This window comes from Trifolium pratense, linkage group LG2, assembly GCF_020283565.1.
Source record: "Trifolium pratense cultivar HEN17-A07 linkage group LG2, ARS_RC_1.1, whole genome shotgun sequence".
Classification (NCBI taxonomy): domain Eukaryota; kingdom Viridiplantae; phylum Streptophyta; class Magnoliopsida; order Fabales; family Fabaceae; genus Trifolium; species Trifolium pratense.
Window position 1 is genome coordinate 71,416,548 of NC_060060.1, and position 20,816 is coordinate 71,437,363.

At 37.7% G+C, this 20,816-nt stretch overlaps 1 protein-coding gene and 1 non-coding gene across 2 annotated transcripts; one reads left to right on the forward strand and one right to left on the reverse strand.

The window, feature by feature from the left end:
* Positions 1-5,644: 5,644 nt before the first annotated feature.
* LOC123912007 lies at positions 5,645-5,751 on the reverse strand. The gene has a single exon (XR_006810860.1). It is a non-coding gene; the product is annotated as a small nucleolar RNA R71 (small nucleolar RNA).
* An 8,794-nt stretch (positions 5,752-14,545) lies between these two features.
* On the forward strand, positions 14,546-19,616 carry LOC123905364. The gene is made up of 3 exons (XM_045954969.1): positions 14,546-14,936; positions 15,054-16,937; positions 19,297-19,616. The coding sequence occupies exons 1-3, from the start codon at positions 14,546-14,548 to the stop codon at positions 19,614-19,616; spliced, it is 2,595 nt and encodes an 864-aa protein (XP_045810925.1).
* Positions 19,617-20,816: the final 1,200 nt, after the last annotated feature.

Here is a 20,816-nt window from a genome sequence, read left to right on the forward strand (position 1 = left end):
GTAGGATTGCACGGGTAGTGTCTAGGTGATAAGTCAAGTACCGGGTGTTGGTCGAGGGCTTTGAACTAGAGCTATTATAGTGAATTCATTCCTGGATTGGTATCCCCCAAAGTAGGTGACATTGCACTGAATTGGGTTAACAACTATCTGTGTTATTTATTATTCTGCAATTTATTTATTTATTTACTGTGTTCTACGACTGTCGTGCTGCAACATAGGCTATAGCATCTTGTGCAGCATTGTGTTCACTGCGTGCCAGATTTCAATTGGCATCAGAGCAGACACCCTTTCTTGTTATAGGGTGAGCTCCATGGAGAATGTCTGGCAACATGGACAAAGAAGGAGGGCTTGTAAGCAGACCACCGCTTCTCGTTGGTGTCTCCAACTATGATTATTGGAAATCACGCATGATTGCTTTCCTAAAATCTATGGATAGCAAAACTTGGAAAGCTGTTCTGAAAGGATGGGACCCCCCTGTGGTCATGGACAAAGATGGAAAGCCAACACTTGAACTAAAAGCTGAGGAGGACTGGTCTAAAGAAGAAGATGAGCTTGCTTTGGGAAACTCGAAAGCATTATATGCATTATACAATGGGGTAGACAAACACATCTTCAAACTGATAAAAAAATGTGTCTCAGCAAAGGAAGCTTGGAAGATTCTTGAAACTATTCATGAAGGTACCCCTAAGGTAAAAATGTCTAAGTTACAGATCCTTACTACTCAGTTTGAAAATTTACGTATGAAGGATGAGGAAACGATTCAAGATTTTCATATGACTATTCTAGATTATGATAATCAATTTGATTCTTTGGGGGAGAAAATTCCCGAAGAAAAGTTAGATCCCTTCCAAAGAAGTTTGATATGAAAGTCACAGCTATGGAAGAAGCCAAAGACATATCTCAGATGAAGCTGGATGAACTGGTTGGATCACTCCAAACTTATGAAAGTACTGCAAATGAAAGAATTGAAAAGAAAAATAAGAGCATTGCCTTCTCATCTAAAAATAATGAAGAAGAATCTAATGAGAGTATCTCTGAGGCTATGGTGTTATTAGGAAAACAATTCAACAAAGTTCTGAAACGAATGGATAAAAGACCCAGATCAAATTTCAAAAATAATGCTCCAGGCACTATGCGCAGCAATGAAAATCAAGGAAAACCAAAGAGTGATGAAAAATCAAACTTAAACAGGAACATTCGATGCCATGAATGTGAAGGATATGGTCACATCAGACCTGAATGTCCAACATATCATAAGAGAACAAAGAAAGGGCTAACTGTCAGTTGGTCTGAGGATGATGATTCAGAAGATGATACAGCATCTATAACTGCTAAACATATCTCAGTCTTAACAGGTATTGTTACATCTGATACAGAATCTGATGATGGAGAGGTAACCTATGAAGAGCTTGCTGACTCCTACAAGGAACTTTGTCTTAAGAGTGAAGAAATATGCAGGGTCATTGAGAAACAAAAGGTAACCATCAATGAGTTAAAAGCAGAAAAATTTGAAAATATATCAAAGATGGAGGAACTTCAAAAGAAGGTAAATTATCTATCCTCTGATCTTGAAGAAGCTAAGGAAGTCATTGAAAAATTAAATGCTGACATTTGGCAACTGAGAAAATTCTCTGACATGCTGTATAAAGATGATGATCATCTTGACAAACTTCATAAAGTTGATGGTCAACTGGAAGAAATCTTAGAGAAAAATGTTCGAAAGCCTAAGAATATTGGGCTTAGCTATGAGAATGTCAACAAATTCAAAAAATATAGTCCTGACCTCATGTACATGGATCCTAGAGAAACTCAGAAGCAAAGGATGCCTTACTAGAAGCCGCAGCATCATCAGCAGCATCTCCTTTCAAGAAACAGAAGAAAACACCATTCTTGGAGATGTCACTACTGTGGTAGAAAAGGGCACATAAGGCCTTTCTGCTACAAACTATTTGGGTACCCTAACAGACGTCCTCAGCATAAACCTGTTTCCACAACTCCCTCCACTCAACGAGAATGGAAACCTAAAGTTGAAAATGAGAAGAAAAGTGATACAACTCAACCTGAGAAAGAGATTACTGCTCTGATTGCTCACACATCACTTAGAGCCTCATCAAGGGAAGACTGGTACTTCGATAGTGGCTGTTCAAGACACATGACCGGAATAAGTAAATTTCTTGTCGGTATAAAGTCTTATTCAACCAGCTTTGTAACTTTTGGTGATGGTGCTAAAGGAGAAATTGTTGGGATAGGGGAGCTCAAAAGTAATAGCTTGCCTAAACTAAACAATGTGCTGTTAGTAAGAGGATTGACTGCAAATTTGATAAGCATTAGTCAACTATACGACCAAGGAATGAAAGTAAACTTCACCAAGTCTGAATGTTTGGTTACAAGTAACGAAGGTGAGATTTTGATGAGGGGTGTCAGATCAAAAGACAACTGCTACCTATGGGTGCCCCAAGAAGAAGCAAATATGTCAACATGCTTAATCACGAAAGAAGATGAAGTAAAACTATGGCACCAAAAGCTTGGTCATCTTAATCTAAGAAGCATGAAGAAAGCAATATCTAAAGAAGCAATCAGAGGTCTACCAAATCTTAAAATCGAAGAAGGAAGCATATGTGGTGACTGTCAAATTGGAAAACAAACCAAGATGCCACATCAAAAGCTGCAGCATCTTACCACCACCAGAGTGCTTGAGCTTCTACACATGGATTTGATGGGTCCTATGCAAACTGAAAGCTTAGGAGGAAAAAGGTATGCTTATGTTATTGTTGATGACTTCTCTAGATACACCTGGATAAATTTTATTAGGAAGAAATCAGAAACCTTTGATGTGTTCAAAGATCTATGTATTCAACTTCAAAGGGAGAAAAATAATGTTGTATTAAGGATCAGAAGTGATCATGGTAAGGAGTTTGAAAATTCAAGATTTTTTGACTTCTATGCCTCTGAAGGTATTATGCATGAATTCTCATCTCCCATCACACCATAATAAAATGGTGTAGTAGAAAGAAAAAATAGAACTATACAAGAGTCTACAAGAGTAATGTTACATGCAAAGAAACTTTCTCATGGTTTTTGGGCAGAAGCCATGAATACTTGATACGCCTAAAAATATGCTATTTATTTAGTTAATTTACTATTATATTTTAATTATTTTTATTTCGATTTCGAAGTTTTATATTATGAATCGTTACTTATTTCTCGTATTTTAAATAAACAGATAAAAAGTGTACGAGTTGAAGAAAGGAGCGAAAACGGACCGAAAAGGAGCAAAAATGGACAAAAAGGACCACACATGTGCAGCCAATTGGACCACACATGTGCAGCCCACCAAACACACTTGACGGTCACCAAGAAGCCCAAAGTGGCGCCTGCCACAAGGAAACAAGTGCTGCTCGCCAGCCAACCAAAAGTGGCAACCGCCACATGCACCAAAGTGGCCCTCGCCACTCCCTTTCATCATGGACGTCCAGTTGATCCAACGGCAACGCGCTACTTTTCCTTAAGTCCCACATCGGACAGATTTGCTCTTTTGTCTCTTGTAATTTAGTATAAATAGGTCCCTTTTCTCCACTTTCTAAAAAAACCAACTGATAACACTTGACTAGAGAATTGAAAACTAGGCTTAGTACCACAAGGTTTTCTTCTCTAAAGTCGAGAGTTTAGTATTATTTTATTCTCCGTTGAGAATAAAATAAGTTTTTTTTATTTTCCTACCGTTACGCTGTCGGAATCCGTACTCGAGATTTCTTTTTAATTCAGGTTCTTATTTTATTTTATGGTCTTATTTATTTCTTGTCTTTATTTTATTGCTTTTATTTTATGCTTTTAATTTCTGTTTTTATTTTTATTATGTCTATTTATTTATTTGCTTATTTTATTTTTATGTCTTTATTTTTAGTTATGTCTAGCTAAATTTAGCGTTGCTAGGATGTGTAGTTAGTAGCTAATAGGGGTTCGGTAGTTAATTCGCGCTTAATAGTTTTCAACCACCAGTTTTAAATAAATACGTTTTCAAATAATTCGTCACGAGAGTGAGGATTGTTTTAAAGGCATTAAACCAACATTGACGAGAGTTGAGGTTTAGGGTCGGATAGTTAAAACTGACCGTTAGTTCTAAGTCCGCGAGAGCTATTTAGGATTAATGAGTTTTATATTGATTTTCAAAGGTACTTATATAGGTAAGTGAGCGCGTGAGAGCTGAGCATTTATTTTATCTAAGTATAACGCTAGTCAAGATTTGCGAGAGCTGAGATTAGTGTTTTTTAAATTAAATATAATTCTTGAAAACTGACAACGGTTTTATTTTCTTAAGCAGTTTTTAATTAAGCGTTGATTATAATTCGTCACGAGAGTGAGAATTAATTAAAGTAAAAATCAATAGAGCGAGAGCGTGAGATTTCTACTAGATAGTAAAAACTGAACATTAAATCTAATTCGCAACGAGAGTTGGGATTAGAATTAATTAAATTATATTGTTTTTCAAAGAGTATTTTATTAGCGGGTGTGAGGACGAGAGTTAAGCACCACCTTTATAATTTATAATACTATCTGAATTGTATTTTTAAAACAATATAGTTTCGAAAATTTAATTGTTTACACCACTAAAATCTAGAAGTAATGCAACTACTTTGTAAAGTATTTTATTAATTTCATGATGAGAGTTGTGAGAGCTGGAAGTGAGAACGGCTTTCGCCTGGAGCATCGATTTTATTAAAATACGACAATTAGATGTGGTAGTAATTTTGTCTAGCGCGAACTAAGTATTGAACCCTCTGAAGCAACTAATAGCACGTCCTAGCAATATTTTATTTACATATTAAAAATCTAAAAAAATATTTATTTCTCTTATTTTAGTTATTCAATTAATCATAACCCTTTAAATCATTAGCCTTAGATTTACAAAGCAACACTAGAATACGGTAGGTCGATTATTGGTCCTTTGGGTTCGATATCTTTTAAAACTACACGACACGACTGTATACTTGCAGTACCATTGCGTTGTCACACGATCAAGTTTTTGGCGCCGTTGCCGGGGACCAATTTAGTCGATATTGTAACTCTAGTGTTACACCGTAGAGACTAAGGCAATTTTATTTTATTTTTATTTTTATTTTTCCCTTATTAGTTCGTTTGTTGCATGCCAAGCACTCGCTCTAGAGGCGAAAGATTGGTGCAACTAGTTAGCGAACCCGAACGTCTTTTAAGACGTAGAAATTTAGAAAATCAATTAGAGATTCCTCTTCCCGATTTAGTTATGGCTGAAGCCCCACAAGAACGACCACTAAGGTCGTACGCTATTCCTTCGCAAGAAGAACCGCATAATAGCATCGCTGCCCCCGCTATTGAAGCAAATAACTTTGAGCTTAAACCTTCATTGTTGTCAGCCGTACAACAAAACCAATTCTCCGGAAACCCCACGGACGACCCCAATTTACATTTGTCCATATTCTTGCAATACGCGGATACCGTGAAGGCAAATGGTGTCAGTCCCGATGCTATAAGACTTCGTTTATTCCCTTTCTCGTTAAGAGATAGAGCTAGAGCTTGGCTCCAATCCTTACCGTCTAACTCAGTCACCTCATGGGATGAGTTAAAGAAAGTCTTTTTAGCCAGACATTTCCCACCCAGCAAAACTGCTATGTTAAGAGCGCAAATTAATGGATTTAAGCAAAAAGACAACGAGTCTCTTTTCGAAGCATGGGAAAGATACAAAGACATGATTAGGCTATGCCCATATCATGGACTCGAAAATTGGCTAATTATCCACACCTTTTACAATGGTCTCTTGTATAATACAAGAATGACAATAGACGCCGCAGCTGGTGGCGCACTTATGGATAAACCATACAACCAAGCCTATCAGCTTATCGAGAGCATGGCTCAGAACCATTATCAGTGGGGAAACGAGAGAACATCCGTAGAGAAGCCTCAAACGAAAGGCGGTATGTACGAAGTAAACGAGCTTGACCTTGTTAAAGCCAAACTTGAAGCTCTAACTCAAAAGATGGAGAGTATGACCACAACACCTGCAGCCACCGTGGCTGCAACAATTTCAAATTGCGAACTATGTGGAATTCAAGGGCACACTATCGCTGAATGTCAACTCTTGACGGAAGTCCCCCCAGACCAAGTGAACTATACTCAAGGAAACCCTTACAACCAAGGTCCGAGGAACCATCCATACCTTTCGTACAAAAGCAACAATGCTCTGTATGCACCTGGCCAAGCACCTACTCCTTCACCACCAGGATTCCAAAAACCTGCTCAAAATGCTCCTAGGAAGTCTAACCTTGAATTGATGATGGAGAACTTCATAGCCATACAAACTCAAACTAACAAGGAAGTCCTAAATCAAAACATACACACTAATGAGCAAATTAAGCAGTTAACAAGCAATTTAGCTATCCTAGCCACACACAATAAGATGCTTGAAACTCAAATAGCACAAGTGGCACAACAACAAGCATCTACCTCTGCTCCTGCAGGAACATTTCCTGGTCAACCACAACAAAACCCAAGAGGACAAGCCAATGCTGTTATACTAAGAAGTGGAAAACAACTAGATGAACCAACAAATTCAAAACCTGATGACCCAGCCATGCAACAAGGTTCTAATAAACTAGCCGAGGAGAGTGAACCAAAAGAAAAAGAGGATAGTGGAGAGGAAACCAAAGAGAAAGAGAAACCTTACGTTCCTCCACCACCATATAAACCACCCATCCCATATCCTCAAAGATTAGTACAATCCAAAAATGTAGGGCAATTTAAGAAATTTGTAGAGCTTCTACAAAAACTAAACATCACAATACCTTTTACGGAAGCTATCACACAAATGCCCTCATATGCTAAATTCCTCAAAGATATCTTGACTAACAAGAGAAAGATCGAGGATGATGAGACCGTCATGCTCACTGCCGAGTGTAGCGCCATATTACAAAACGAAATGCCCCCTAAGTTAAAAGACCCAGGAAGTTTCTCCATACCCTGTGTCATTGGAAAGTACGTAATAGATAGAGCCCTATGTGATCTAGGAGCTAGTATCAGTTTAATGCCCGTAGCCTTATGTGAAAAACTGAAAATGGGAGAACTAAGACCAACAAAAATGTCCGTACAATTTGCTGACCGTTCTGTCAAATACCCTCTAGGTATTTTAGAAAATGTGCCCGTACGTGTAGGACAATTCTTTATCCCAACTGATTTCATAGTTATGGACATAAGGGAAGATTCCAATACACCTATCCTTTTAGGAAGGCCATTCTTAGCAACTGCCGGTGCCATAATAGACGTAAAGAGAGGAAAGCTCACTTTTGAAGTGGGTGAAGAAAAAGTTGAGTTTATCTTAACTCAATTCATGAAAGCACCAGCAATAGACGATGAATGCTACATGCTAGACGTCATTGAAGAATGTAGAAAAGAAGTGGAAAAGGATCAAGCTAAGTATTCTGAAATTCTAAAAACCTCTGATACTCAAACTCATAAAGACGATGAAGACGACCCAGCCGAATCTAAAGATCCTACACCTCACCTTGACAAGACAACTTTAGAACTCAAGGCTCTACCCGAAAATTTAAGGTATGAATTCCTAGATAAAGACCTCAAACGACCAGTAATAGTCAGTGCGGATTTAGGAAAGTTAGAAACTGAAAAACTTCTGAACATTCTAAGAAAATACCCAACTGCCTTAGGGTATAACATCACTGACCTAAAAGGAATTAGTCCTTCAATATGTATGCATCGTATTACGCTAGAGGAAGACGGTAAAACCTCTAGGGAACCCCAAAGAAGGATCAATCCAGTTCTAAGTGAGGTAGTTAAGAAAGAAGTAGAAAAGCTTCTAGAAGTAGGAATCATATATCCCATATCTGATAGTAAATGGGTCAGCCCAGTACATGTCGTGTAACACCCTAACCCATACTACCCTTAAAAACGTAATTTTAAAAACTTTTCAACAAGTGTAAAGGCAGAGTGCCACGCGGTAATTAAAATACAAGCATACACACAGAGCGTCATGAAATTTAACATGAAAAACAACAGCGGATTCAATCAAACCAAGCATGCATATATATACATATATATATACATAAGCCATATTCATCCCTAAGGATGTCACTTATACAAGAACTAGCATATCAAAAGGTAACACCAATATACGATGAAATCCAAGCGTAACCCCCGACTCGATGTTACATTACCAGAGCATTTACTATTTACAAACTCTAACCAAAAGCTAGTACTAAGAGGAGTAATCTATGCTAAGTCTCCTCACCAAAAGGTACTTCAACACCCAGCTAAAACAGCAGTCTAAACGTCGGCACAGTCCTCAGCCTGAATATCTGAACCCCCAAAGGTCCAGCAAATAACACAAAGCAGAGAGTTAGAAAACATAATCGCATATCATACGAGCACAAGAAAGGTCTTACACTTTCGAACTACATCATACATATTCTAACTCACGTCAAAACATCGCACTAAACGATTATCAATTAATAAAGTGCAACACAATTCAACCAAATAATGTCACATACCATTTATCAAATATATGCGCATTTACCCTAAGGTATCTAATGCCAATCAATTCACTGTCATGCCATCCCTAGACATAACTAAATGCATGTGGTACCAAGGTGTCTCACCAACGGTGGACCAAGAACAGTTTTATATCTTGCTGGATATGTCGGAACTTACCGAACCATCTTATCTCCCTTGGATAAGCCAACACAGTTTTATATCCTGTTGGATAGCAACTCCGGACTCATGGATTCATCTAATCCGATCCTCGGCTTCATTATGGACACATAATCCATTTTCGTTATTGGAACCCAAGTTTCCAATGTTCACATACAATCATGAATGCATGTATGTATACACATATCAACCATATGATATTCTCTAGCTCGAAGCTACTCTTTTATGAATGCGGGAACACAAATCCTAACACATTCACTTAACATTGCAAATTAATGCCAAAACATAACATTGCTCACTTTAAGCTACAACTTATTGCATACACGTTTATCAATCATATAACGATTAACAATAAGCATTAACAGTATCAACATGTATCAACAATCATGTAAGGATACCCTTAAACCATGTTACAAGTGCCTAATTACACTTACAAACATTAACAAAAATTGCTGTCACAGAGGCCCTCGCTAAGCGAAGCCTCAGCGAGACATGGCGAACCACGATCCAGGAAGTCACCTGCTCATGGCGAGCATTGGCGAGCTTCAACGAACTATTCGCTGAGCGAAGGCTTAGCGAGCCTACGCGAACCTCACCAGGGAATCACCTGCTCATGGCGAACAGATAGCGAGCTTCAGCGAACATGTTCGCTACAGCGAACTCCTGGTCGCTTAGCGAACTATACCAGAAAAATATCTGTTCTTGAGTTTCAATAAGGCGGTTTAACATTGAATCAACTCAAAAATTCATCCAAACATGTTATAAATTCTTATAAACAGCCATTCCAAACATATATGGTATCAAGGAACATTAATTATCCCTTCCAAACATCCAAATACCTCTAACAATCAAAATCATGCCAATTTCTTGGGTTTTAAGCAACTTTCATAAACTTTTTCAACATGATCCAAACACATGCATATTTTTCATGAAATCAAGCTAGTGATTAACACATACAAAGTGATGATGAAGAACATCACACTCACATACAAAAGCTTAATCAAAAGTCTAAAAGAAATTGAGTGGGAGAGTTCAGGAATGGAGACATAGACAATCTCCCCTCTCCTTGCCACTCAAGAATCATGAATTCTAATCTCTTACCTTAAGCAAAGATGATGATCCAAGCCTTTCCTTGCTCAAGCTTTCTCTCTTGATCAAACCCTAGCTTAGCTTTGCTCTATTCTTGCTTCTAAGGCAAAAGTCATGAAATGAGCTAAGTCTCATGACAAGTTTCCTTTAAATACCTCTCCCTAAAAGTCATGAACCAAGCCCAATTGGCTTAGGCCCATATGGCCTCTCACGCCCATTAAGCCCAAAACAAAGGTTCTTGCGTCTAATAACTTACGTTCGGCTAAATAATTATTCGTCGCTCACTAAAATAATAAAAGCCAATTAATAAATAAAATAACATTTAATAAAATATACGAATACGAAAAATGGGTCGTTACATGTCGTACCAAAGAAAGGGGGAGTTACAGTTGTAACGAATGCAAAAGGAGAATCTATAGCACAAAGAGTTGTAACTGGCCATAGAATGTGCATAGATTATAGGAAATTAAACAAAGCCACTCGAAAAGACCATTTTCCTCTACCCTTTATTGATCAAATGCTCGAGCGATTGGCTAAACATTCGTATTTCTGCTACCTAGATGGTTATTCAGGATTCTTCCAAATCCCTATTCACCTTGATGACCAAGAGAAAACCACTTTCACATGTCCTTACGGAACTTTTGCTTACCGACGAATGCCCTTCGGACTATGCAACGCTCCCGCAACTTTTCAAAGATGCATGATGGCAATCTTCGCTGATTTTATAAATGATATCATGGAAGTCTTTATGGATGACTTCTCCGTTTGTGGGCAAAGCTACGAAAGTTGTCTGTCGAACCTAGAGAAAGTACTTGAAAGATGCGTAAAAGTAAATCTTGTGCTTAATTGGGAAAAGTGCCACTTTATGGTCCGACAAGGAATAGTTCTTGGACAAGTAGTGTCCGATAAGGGGATTGAAGTAGATAAAGCAAAAATTCAAGTCATAGAAAACCTTCCACCCCCGAAAACAGTAAGAGAAGTACGTAGTTTCTTAGGACATGCCGGTTTCTACCGGCGATTTATTAAAGACTTCTCTAAAATCACCAAGCCTCTGACTGGCTTATTAATGAAAGATGCTGAGTTTATCTTTGACGACGGATGCTTAAAAGCGTTCGAACAAATTAAAACAGCCCTTATATCCGCACCAATCATCAAACCACCTGATTGGGGCTTACCCTTCGAAATCATGTGTGACGCTAGTGATTTCGCTATAGGCGCAGTTTTAGGACAACGAAAAGATAAGAAGCTTCATGCGATCTATTACGCAAGTAGAACCTTGGATCCTGCGCAAATGAACTACGCCACCACTGAAAAGGAACTCTTAGCTGTCATATTCGCGATAGATAAGTTTCGATCTTACCTAATAGGATCCAAAATAATTGTTTACACAGACCATGCTACTATTAGGTACCTATTAAATAAGAAGGATGCTAAACCTAGGCTTCTAAGATGGATCCTACTTTTACAAGAATTTGACCTAGTGATCTTAGACAAAAAGGGAACCGAAAATGTAGTAGCCGATCATCTATCTAGAATAGAGGGCATTGAGCCTGAGTCAGTACCCATCAATGACGAATTCCCTTACGAACAACTCATGGCTCAATTAGAAACTATCTCGGCTGAATTATCCTTAAAACTATCCAATACCACACAACTAAAGGAAGAAGTCTGCTCCGTTAAAAGTACTTTACCATGGTATGCTGACTTCGTAAACTACTTATCAGCTAGAGTCCTACCTCCGGGTTTAACCTACCAACAAAAGAAGAAATTCTTCCATGACTTAAAAAACTATTATTGGGACGAGCCCCTACTCTTTAAAAGAGGCCCTGACGGACTCTTTCGTCGTTGTGTCCCTGAAGAAGAAATGGAAGATATAATTACCCAATGTCATTCTGCCCCTTTGGAGGGCATGCTAGCACTTCAAAGACATGTGCCAGAATCTTACAATCTGGTTTCTTTTGGCCTACCCTATGGAAAGACGTCCATATCGCTGTTAAAAACTGCGACCGATGCCAACGCACCGGCAACATATCTAGACGCGATGAGATGCCACAAAAAGGAATTTTAGAGGTAGAGATCTTTGATGTTTGGGGGATAGATTTCATGGGACCCTTCCCATCTTCTGGTGGAAATAAATATATACTTGTCGCTGTCGACTATGTTTCAAAATGGATCGAGGCTTTAGCCTCTCCTACAAATGACACCCAAGTAGTTATTAAGATGTTTAAAAATATAATCTTCCCTAGGTTCGGTACGCCCCGTCTTGTTATTAGCGATGGTGGCTCCCATTTCATATCTAAAATCTTTGAAAAATTATTAATTAAATATGGGATAAAACACCGAATAGCAACCCCTTATCACCCACAAACTAGTGGGCAAGTAGAAGTCTCGAATAGAGAAATTAAAAAAATTCTAGAAAAGACTGTTGCTACTAGGAAAGATTGGTCATACAAACTCCCCGAGGCTTTGTGGGCCTATAGGACGGCATATAAAACCCCTATAGGAACTACACCGTTTAATCTAGTTTATGGAAAATCATGTCACCTGCCTATCGAACTTGAACATAAAGCCTTTTGGGCTATCAAGGCACTAAATATGGATTACACGGCAGCGGGGAAGAAAAGAATCCTTGATCTTCACGAACTTGAAGAACTCAGAACAAGCGCTTATGAGAATGCTAAAATTTATAAAGATAGAACTAAGAAGTGGCATGACAAGCGCATACTTAAAAAAGAATTTAAGGTAGGAGAATTAGTGCTTCTTTTTAACTCTAGGTTAAAACTCTTTCCCGGAAAACTCCGTTCCCGTTGGTCCGGACCTTATGAAATAACTAAATTTTTCCAAAACGGCGCTGTCGAAATAAAGAACAAATCTAATGAAATTCTTATTGTTAATGGACAACGTCTTAAGCACTATTTCTGCCCAAGTAGCTCAGATTATTATTCTAAGTTAGAATTACATGAAATACAACCCAAAACTTAGAATCTAGATAGTCGAGCTAACGACGTTAAACAAAGCGCTGCATGGGAGGCAACCCATGAGTTTTCTTTAATTCTTGTTTAAATTTTTGCTTTCTTTTATTTTTGATTTTTTTTATGACTATCTTTGATGATTCTGTGCCTAATAGAGCTCTGATCAGTGCATTTTAATGCACATTCTTCTACTATTGTACTAGTGTATTCCTATGGTTTAATTTACTATTTTCACTATTTTAAGGTGTTTTTATATTTAAGTTTATTTCTAACTCTATTTTACTTTCGCACTTAATTTATGAATAAATAGCACTTTGACACCCTTCCGGTCCGCAGGTCATAACTGGAGTTACAAATATCGGATTGAGGCGCGGGAAGATGCGTTGGAAAGCTGAGATCAAGAGCTACGACTTTCATGTTGAGGCCAAAACCCAGTTCGGAGCGCAAGTGTGTCAAATAATTGCGTTTATGTTCCAGACGAATTTAATTCAGCACAACTTTATATTTTTCGGCCCAATTGTTTTGAGGCCCGTTCCATGTATTATTTAAACCGAAAAAAGGCAGCTAGGGTTATCATTCACTGTTCACAAAATATTCAAACCCTAGAGCAGCCGTCATCTTCCATGGAGAACTAAACTTCTATTGATCCATTGGTGTAAGGAACTTTGTTCTCGAATCTTGAGGTTCGGTTTTAATAGCAAATCGTTATGTTTATGCTTATCATATATCAATTTTCTTGTCTCTCTTTTGTGTATGAGTTGATGCAATTGATGCTTAATTATTTTGTTTCACGTTCATAACATTGAGACTATTCAAATTAATTCACGCTTGTTCAAATTAATCTGAATAGGAAATTGTTATATTATTTTCGCTTGCAAAATAGGGCTGCCGAATTATTGTTATGATTTTTAACTGTGTTATTGGTGACGCTTGATCATCGCCATAGTTAGTCGAACACGCCGGTGCTTAATCAACGAATTCGTTATAAAACTGATTTTCGCTTGTTAAATTAGTTCTATAATCAGCCGAAGCATAAACTGTATGAATATTCATATAAGAACCTATGATAGATGATAAACAAAGTTGCCTAAAACCAATGGATTGATTGCTTTTATATTAATTAAATTCGTAATCTTTGTTATTGCTTCCACAAACAAAAACCCCAGATTTTATAGCTTTTGAATTGTGCCTAATATTGTTAAACTGATTGTGAGTCTTTGGGAAACGACCAAGGTTAACTACCTTGTACTACTTTTTATTTTAAAATTATTTTGATCACGAAACGACGGTGATCAAATTGGCGCCGTTGCCGGGGACTCTCAATTGATTTTAGCTAATATTAGACTCAGTTTCTGTGTGGTTGCGTTCTAGCCTTTGCTTTCTCGTGTTTTCTGGATTTTACGTGCCCTAATAATCAGTTTTCGTAAAAAAACAGTTTTCTGGAAAATCTTTTCTAAATCGAGTTTTTCCTGTACCTGTTCATCAGAAAAAAATCAGAGTTTAAAATCCCCTATTTTGGGACAAAATAGGTGACGGCAACCTAAAAAGTCCAAATTCCGTGTTTTACTATTTTATTTTAATTTATTTCTGTTTTTATAGTTTCAGAAAATTCCAAACTAATTTCCAAAATTCTTATTTTAATTAATTAGACTAAATTTCGTGTTTTTATATTTTTTTGAATCTATTTTAACCATATCTCTTCTTTTTATTTGTTTCATTAACGAGTCTGATTCTGATTCTTACATAGTTTCTCTTTGCATACTTTATTTGATTCTAAACTTGCTTTTGATAACATGGCTGAACAAAGAACACTAAGGCAGCTTGCTGCTCCTGATGTCAATTACAATGGTTTATGTATCGAATATGCTGAAGTTGATGTACCTTTTGAACTAAAATCTGGTTTAATACACTTGTTGCCAAGGTTTAATGGTCTTGCAGGTGAGGACCCGCACAAGCATTTAAAGGAATTTCAGGTTGTGTGCTCCACACCATTGAGGCCCGAAGGTATCACGGAAGACCACATCAAGTTGAGAGCCTTTCCATTCTCGTTACAAGGTGCTGCTAAAGACTGGCTCTACTACCTTGAGCCAATTTCTGTTTCAACTTGGAATGATCTGAAGAAGGTCTTTCTAGAGAGATACTTTCCCGCTTCTAGAGCAGCATCAATCAGAAAAGAAATATGCGGCATTAGGCAAGGAAACGAATCATTGGCAGAGTACTGGGAAAGATTCAAACATCTAGTTTCCAGTTGTCCCCAACACCAGATCACCGAGCAATTACTCATCCAATATTTCTATGAAGGGTTGCTACCAATGGATCGAAACATTTTGGATGCTGCAAGTGGTGGAGCACTTGTTGATAAAACTCCAGCTGCTGCAAAGGCCTTGATCGAAAACATGTCACTCAACTCGCAACAGTTTACAACCAGAAATAATTCTGCAAGTGTAAATGAGATTCAGTCTTCCTCTTCCTCCATCAAGGCGCTCGAAACCAAGTTTGATGCTAGAATTGATGAACTTACTTCCTTGGTGAAAAAGTTGGCAGTTAGCAAAGCTCAACCAGCAAAAGTGTGTGGTATTTGTACTTCTTCTGAGCACCCGACTGATACATGCCCCATTCTACAAGATGAAACAATAACTGAGCTTCCTCAAGCATATGCAGCAGCAGCAGCCCTTTACAATCAAAACAGGTACAACAATCCTGACCTCTCCACCAACAAATATCACCCTAGTTGGAGGAATCATCAAAACCTCCAATATGGGAATCAGTCACAAGCTGCAGCCCCTGCTGCCCCACCAGCCACTTCTTCACTGGAAGACCTTGTCAAGCAACTGGCACAACGAACAGATGCTAGCATTCAGAACCTGACAACGCAGATGGGACAAATGGCCAATGCAATAGGCCAACTACAAGCTCAAGGCTCGGGTAACCTTCCTGCACAAACAGTGCCGAATCCGAATGTGAATGTGAGTGCAATTACTTTGAGATCCGGAAGAGTGTCAGAACCAGCTCCAGAGAAAAAGAAGAAGAAAACCGTTGCATCATCATCTGCTCCTGAACCTCCTTCTGTTACAATTGAGACCGAACCCGAAAAAGAAAGAGTATATGTGCCACCAATTCCTTTTCCTCAAAGGGTGCAGAAAAATATCAAGAAGACAGTTGAGGAAGACAAGGAGATTTTAGATGTATTCAGAAAATGTGCGGTTAACATTCCTCTCATTGATGCAATTAAACAGATTCCTAAATATGCAAAATTCCTGAAAGACTTGTGCACACACAAGAGGAAGTTGAAGGAAAATGAGAGAATCAGTTTGGGACGAAATGTTTCTGCTTTCATTCAGCCCAAAACTGGTTCCTCAGCTAATGTCTCAGTTATCAGTCAGACCATGCCAGAAAAGTGTGATGATCCAGGAGTTTTTGCTATTCCCTGTTCCATTGGGGATCGCAAGTTTGAAAATTGTATGCTTGATCTGGGAGCAGGTATTAATGTTATGCCTACTTCTATTTATAATAACCTTGATCTTGGTCCTTTGCAGCCTACAGGTTTAATCGTGCAATTAGCAAATAGGAGCAATGCCCGCCCTGCTGGGAAGGTAGAAGATGTCCTGGTGCAAGTTAATGACTTGATTCTTCCTGCAGATTTCTACATTCTAGACATGGAGGGTGAAACTAATTCCAGCAGGGCACCCATCATTCTAGGCCGACCATTCATGAGAACGGCAAGAACAAAAGTTGATGTTTATGATGGAACCATGTCCATGGAGTTTGGCGACATTGTCGCTAAGTTTAACATTTTTGATGACATGAAACATCCCGTGGAAGAACATTCTGTTTTTTATATGGATTTAGTTACTAACACTAACCTTTGCTCTGTTTGTGCTAAGATTGAATCTGATTTGCAGGATAATAACATTCATACAGGTGAAGTTGTTGTCAATGAGGCGGTCTGTACGGTTAAAGTTCTTGACATTCCGGCTGCCCCAACCAAACACTCCCACGATAAAGAAAAGACTACGCACTTCCATGATAAGATGATTTCCAAAAAGAAATTTTTTGTTTGCCAAAAAGTCTTGCTGTTTAAGTCTCGCCTGAAAGATATGGTTGGTAAGTTTCGATCCAAGTGGATTGGCCCCTTTGTCGTGACTAATGTTTTTCCTTCTGGTGCTATAGAAATTAAAAGTACAGGTACTGGCAAGGTTTTCAAAGCAAAAGGACAGCGGTTGAAGCTGCTCCATAAAAGTTTGGAAGGGCTTCCACCAAAACCACCAGACATAGAAGCACCAGCACCAGCCGCTACACCTTAGCCCCTCGGGTGTGTTCCTTCCTTTACTCTCACTTTATGTTTAGATTACATTGCGGACACTGTCTGGTTTAAGTGTGGGGGAGGGACATTTTACATTTACATTTACATTTTTGTGTTTTAAAAAAAAAAAAATAATAATAAAATAAATCATCATGAGTAGTCACATGTTCTAAGGCTAGGGCAGATAGCTGTAGGGTCAGTGAAATTTTTGGAGTTTTTTGTTTTGATACTTGACATGATAGTCTTTGCAACTTAATGCACAACTGCTTGAACACTGTCAAACTTAGTAATGTCTAGATAAATCTCTGAAATATTTATTCTTTAGACTAAGTTCTCTAATTTGAATATAATGGAGGTATGATTAGAACTAAGTGTGGGGGAAAGGCTAGAGTAACAGATAGACCGATCATTGCTATTAATTGAGAAAAAGGGAAACTGTTTAAGAGCTAAAACTAATGAATATAATAAGTTCCTGTGCCCGAAACTGGAGGAACAAGTTCCTGTGCTCGAAACTGGAGGAACAAGTGCTGTGTAGGATGCTCTACTCTGAGTAACAGGTTGGACTTATTACAAGTAAGATCCCGTCAGGTGAAAAGGTGGAGTAGTACCTAAAGCTTAAAAACAATAAATAATAATAAACTATAATAAAGCTTGAAGGTAGTTGCCCCTGAGTTGATGTTGAAAAGCTTTTGATCTCTTGAAAAGAAATAGCCCCCCCTAGTCTGAAATTCTGGTTAAATCCAAAATTATAGGAAAAGAATGACAACTTAGCATCTAGAATGGTAGTTTCAGAGAGGGATCTTGACATTACTTTGGTTGACAGTGGGAGACAGTACACACACACACGCAAGATTATTATTGAAAGTTGATAGATAAGAATTGTGCCAATCTTTGAATTTTGACCCAAGGTTTGAAGCTTGAAACCTGGAATATGTTGACTGCTTGTGATTTATTTTTAAATTTTTCATTTGAGTTTTGCTCGGAGTGCAAAAGTTCAAGTGTGGGGGAATTTGATCAGTGCATTTTAATGCACATTCTTCTACTATTGTACTAGTGTATTCCTATGGTTTAATTTACTATTTTCACTATTTTAAGGTGTTTTTATATTTAAGTTTATTTCTAACTCTATTTTACTTTCGCACTTAATTTATGAATAAATAGCACTTTGACACCCTTCCGGTCCGCAGGTCATAACTGGAGTTACAAATATCGGATTGAGGCGCGGGAAGATGCGTTGGAAAGCTGAGATCAAGAGCTACGACTTTCATGTTGAGGCCAAAACCCAGTTCGGAGCGCAAGTGTGTCAAATAATTGCGTTTATGTTCCAGACGAATTTAATTCAGCACAACTTTATATTTTTCGGCCCAATTGTTTTGAGGCCCGTTCCATGTATTATTTAAACCGAAAAAAGGCAGCTAGGGTTATCATTCACTGTTCACGAAATATTCAAACCCTAGAGCAGCCGTCATCTTCCATGGAGAACTAAACTTCTATTGATCCATTGGTGTAAGGAACTTTGTTCTCGAATCTTGAGGTTCGGTTTTAATAGCAAATCGTTATGTTTATGCTTATCATATATCAATTTTCTTGTCTCTCTTTTGTGTATGAGTTGATGCAATTGATGCTTAATTATTTTGTTTCACGTTCATAACATTGAGACTATTCAAATTAATTCACGCTTGTTCAAATTAATCTGAATAGGAAATTGTTATATTATTTTCGCTTGCAAAATAGGGCTGCCGAATTATTGTTATGATTTTTAACTGTGTTATTGGTGACGCTTGATCATCGCCATAGTTAGTCGAACACGCTGGTGCTTAATCAACGAATTCGTTATAAAACTGATTTTCGCTTGTTAAATTAGTTCTATAATCAGCCGAAGCATAAACTGTATGAATATTCATATAAGAACCTATGATAGATGATAAACAAAGTTGCCTAAAACCAATGGATTGATTGCTTTTATATTAATTAAATTCGTAATCTTTGTTATTGCTTCCACAAACAAAAACCCCAGATTTTATAGCTTTTGAATTGTGCCTAATATTGTTAAACTGATTGTGAGTCTTTGGGAAACGACCAAGGTTAACTACCTTGTACTACTTTTTATTTTAAAATTATTTTGATCACGAAACGACGGTGATCAAGCTCCCACGCACATTTCTCCAAATGTTGCCGCTGGTGGGGGCGCAAGCATTGTTCCACCTGCACACACTACACATTTTTCTAACACTTTTGCAGGTAGTTCCTCCTCATCAAGGCAAAGCTCCATCGATGATGTACTCCATGAGATACGCGCCCAAAATGCATTAAATCAAGAGCGCGATGGATTATTCTATGCCATGCATCAACAACAAGAGGAGATGATGGAACGAATGACATTCATGCAAGCCCAGCAAGACGAAATTCTTCAAAACCAACATGAGATGCAGGGCTATTATCATAGGTGGGAGAGCTCCGAAGAGCACCGTCAACAACAGCTCGACAATGTCATACAAGAGCTAGGCGGTTTGAGGCTTCAGTTCAACAATTTCCAAAATTATCAACATCCTCCCTCATGATCTCTCCACCAGGTTTTGTGCTCCAAAGCTACACTTGAGTCTCAACAGTGAGGACACAGTTGGATTTAAGTTTAGGGGAGTATTCTACCATCCTTACTTTATTTCTCAGTTATTTTATTTTTAGTACAATTTCCCTTTTCGCAAATAAAATAATAGCACTATTTTTGGGTAAATTTTAAATTTTTCCTTTCCTTGAACCAATAAAAAAAAAATTTCAAAGGCTTAGGCTAATAGCTCACTTAGAAAGTATATAGGTTAAGAAAAGACGAGAGGCTAAGTTAAGGAAATTAGGGAATTTCACAACAAAATCGGTATTTTTCCAACACCCAGAAGTCTCCCTAGTATAGATATCAATTTGAATAACCATTGTGCCAAAATCTCCTGATTTAAATTTGTGGAATCCTTTAGTAGTTTATCTATCCAGTCGGACACCATCTATAAAGTCACACATTAAGTAGGTTTGTCGAAGAATATAAGCGAATCATCTAAGCAAATTCTTAAGGTCATACTGTGGTAATACGGTTAAACCTTAAAGAAAAAAATATATATAAGGTCATACTGTGGTAATACGGTTAAACCTTGAAAAAATATTTATATGATTGCTAATACAAAATTTGTATCATCAAAACTTGTATCATCAAGCTAATTGCAGGTTGAAAAAGATGAATAAAGACGCTAACCGATTTTCTTACCATGTGTGTGACATAGATAAAGGGTCTTAATGTGACTGTCTAGAATGAAAAAGGATGAAACAAAGGAGAAGATTTAGATTTTAGTACAACGGCATGATCCGAATTCGATATGTATAAGAGGGAGAACTTTGTGTGTCGTTGAAATACCCTTCTTGATTGTGTAAAGAACCTAACTAATTAATCTTAGCCGATTTGAATTTCTGACCACGTATGAGTACTTGTGATGTTATTTTCCTCTAAGTCTGTGTGTGTGAGTTGCTTCGCATTTCAAATGTTTTCTATATGCAAGCTAAATTGCTTGAGGACAAGCAATGGTTCAAGTTTAGGGGAGTTTGATACGCCTAAAAATATGCTATTTATTTAGTTAATTTACTATTATATTTTAATTATTTTTATTTCGATTTCGAAGTTTTATATTATGAATCGTTACTTATTTCTCGTATTTTAAATAAACAGATAAAAAGTGTACGAGTTGAAGAAAGGAGCGAAAACGGACCGAAAAGGAGCA

What these genes read in the sequence shown, in the direction of transcription:
- LOC123905364 (XM_045954969.1), top strand. Translation starts at nt 14,546, where the DNA reads ATGGCTGAACAAAGAACACTAAGGCAGCTTGCTGCTCCTGATGTCAAT. An exon ending in AATCAGAAAAGAAATATGCG is followed by an intron (nt 14,937 to 15,053) that starts GCATTAGGCAAG and finishes ATTTCTATGAAG; the next exon opens with GGTTGCTACCAATGGATCGA. An exon ending in TATAGAAATTAAAAGTACAG is followed by an intron (nt 16,938 to 19,296) that starts GTACTGGCAAGG and finishes ACACTTTTGCAG; the next exon opens with GTAGTTCCTCCTCATCAAGG.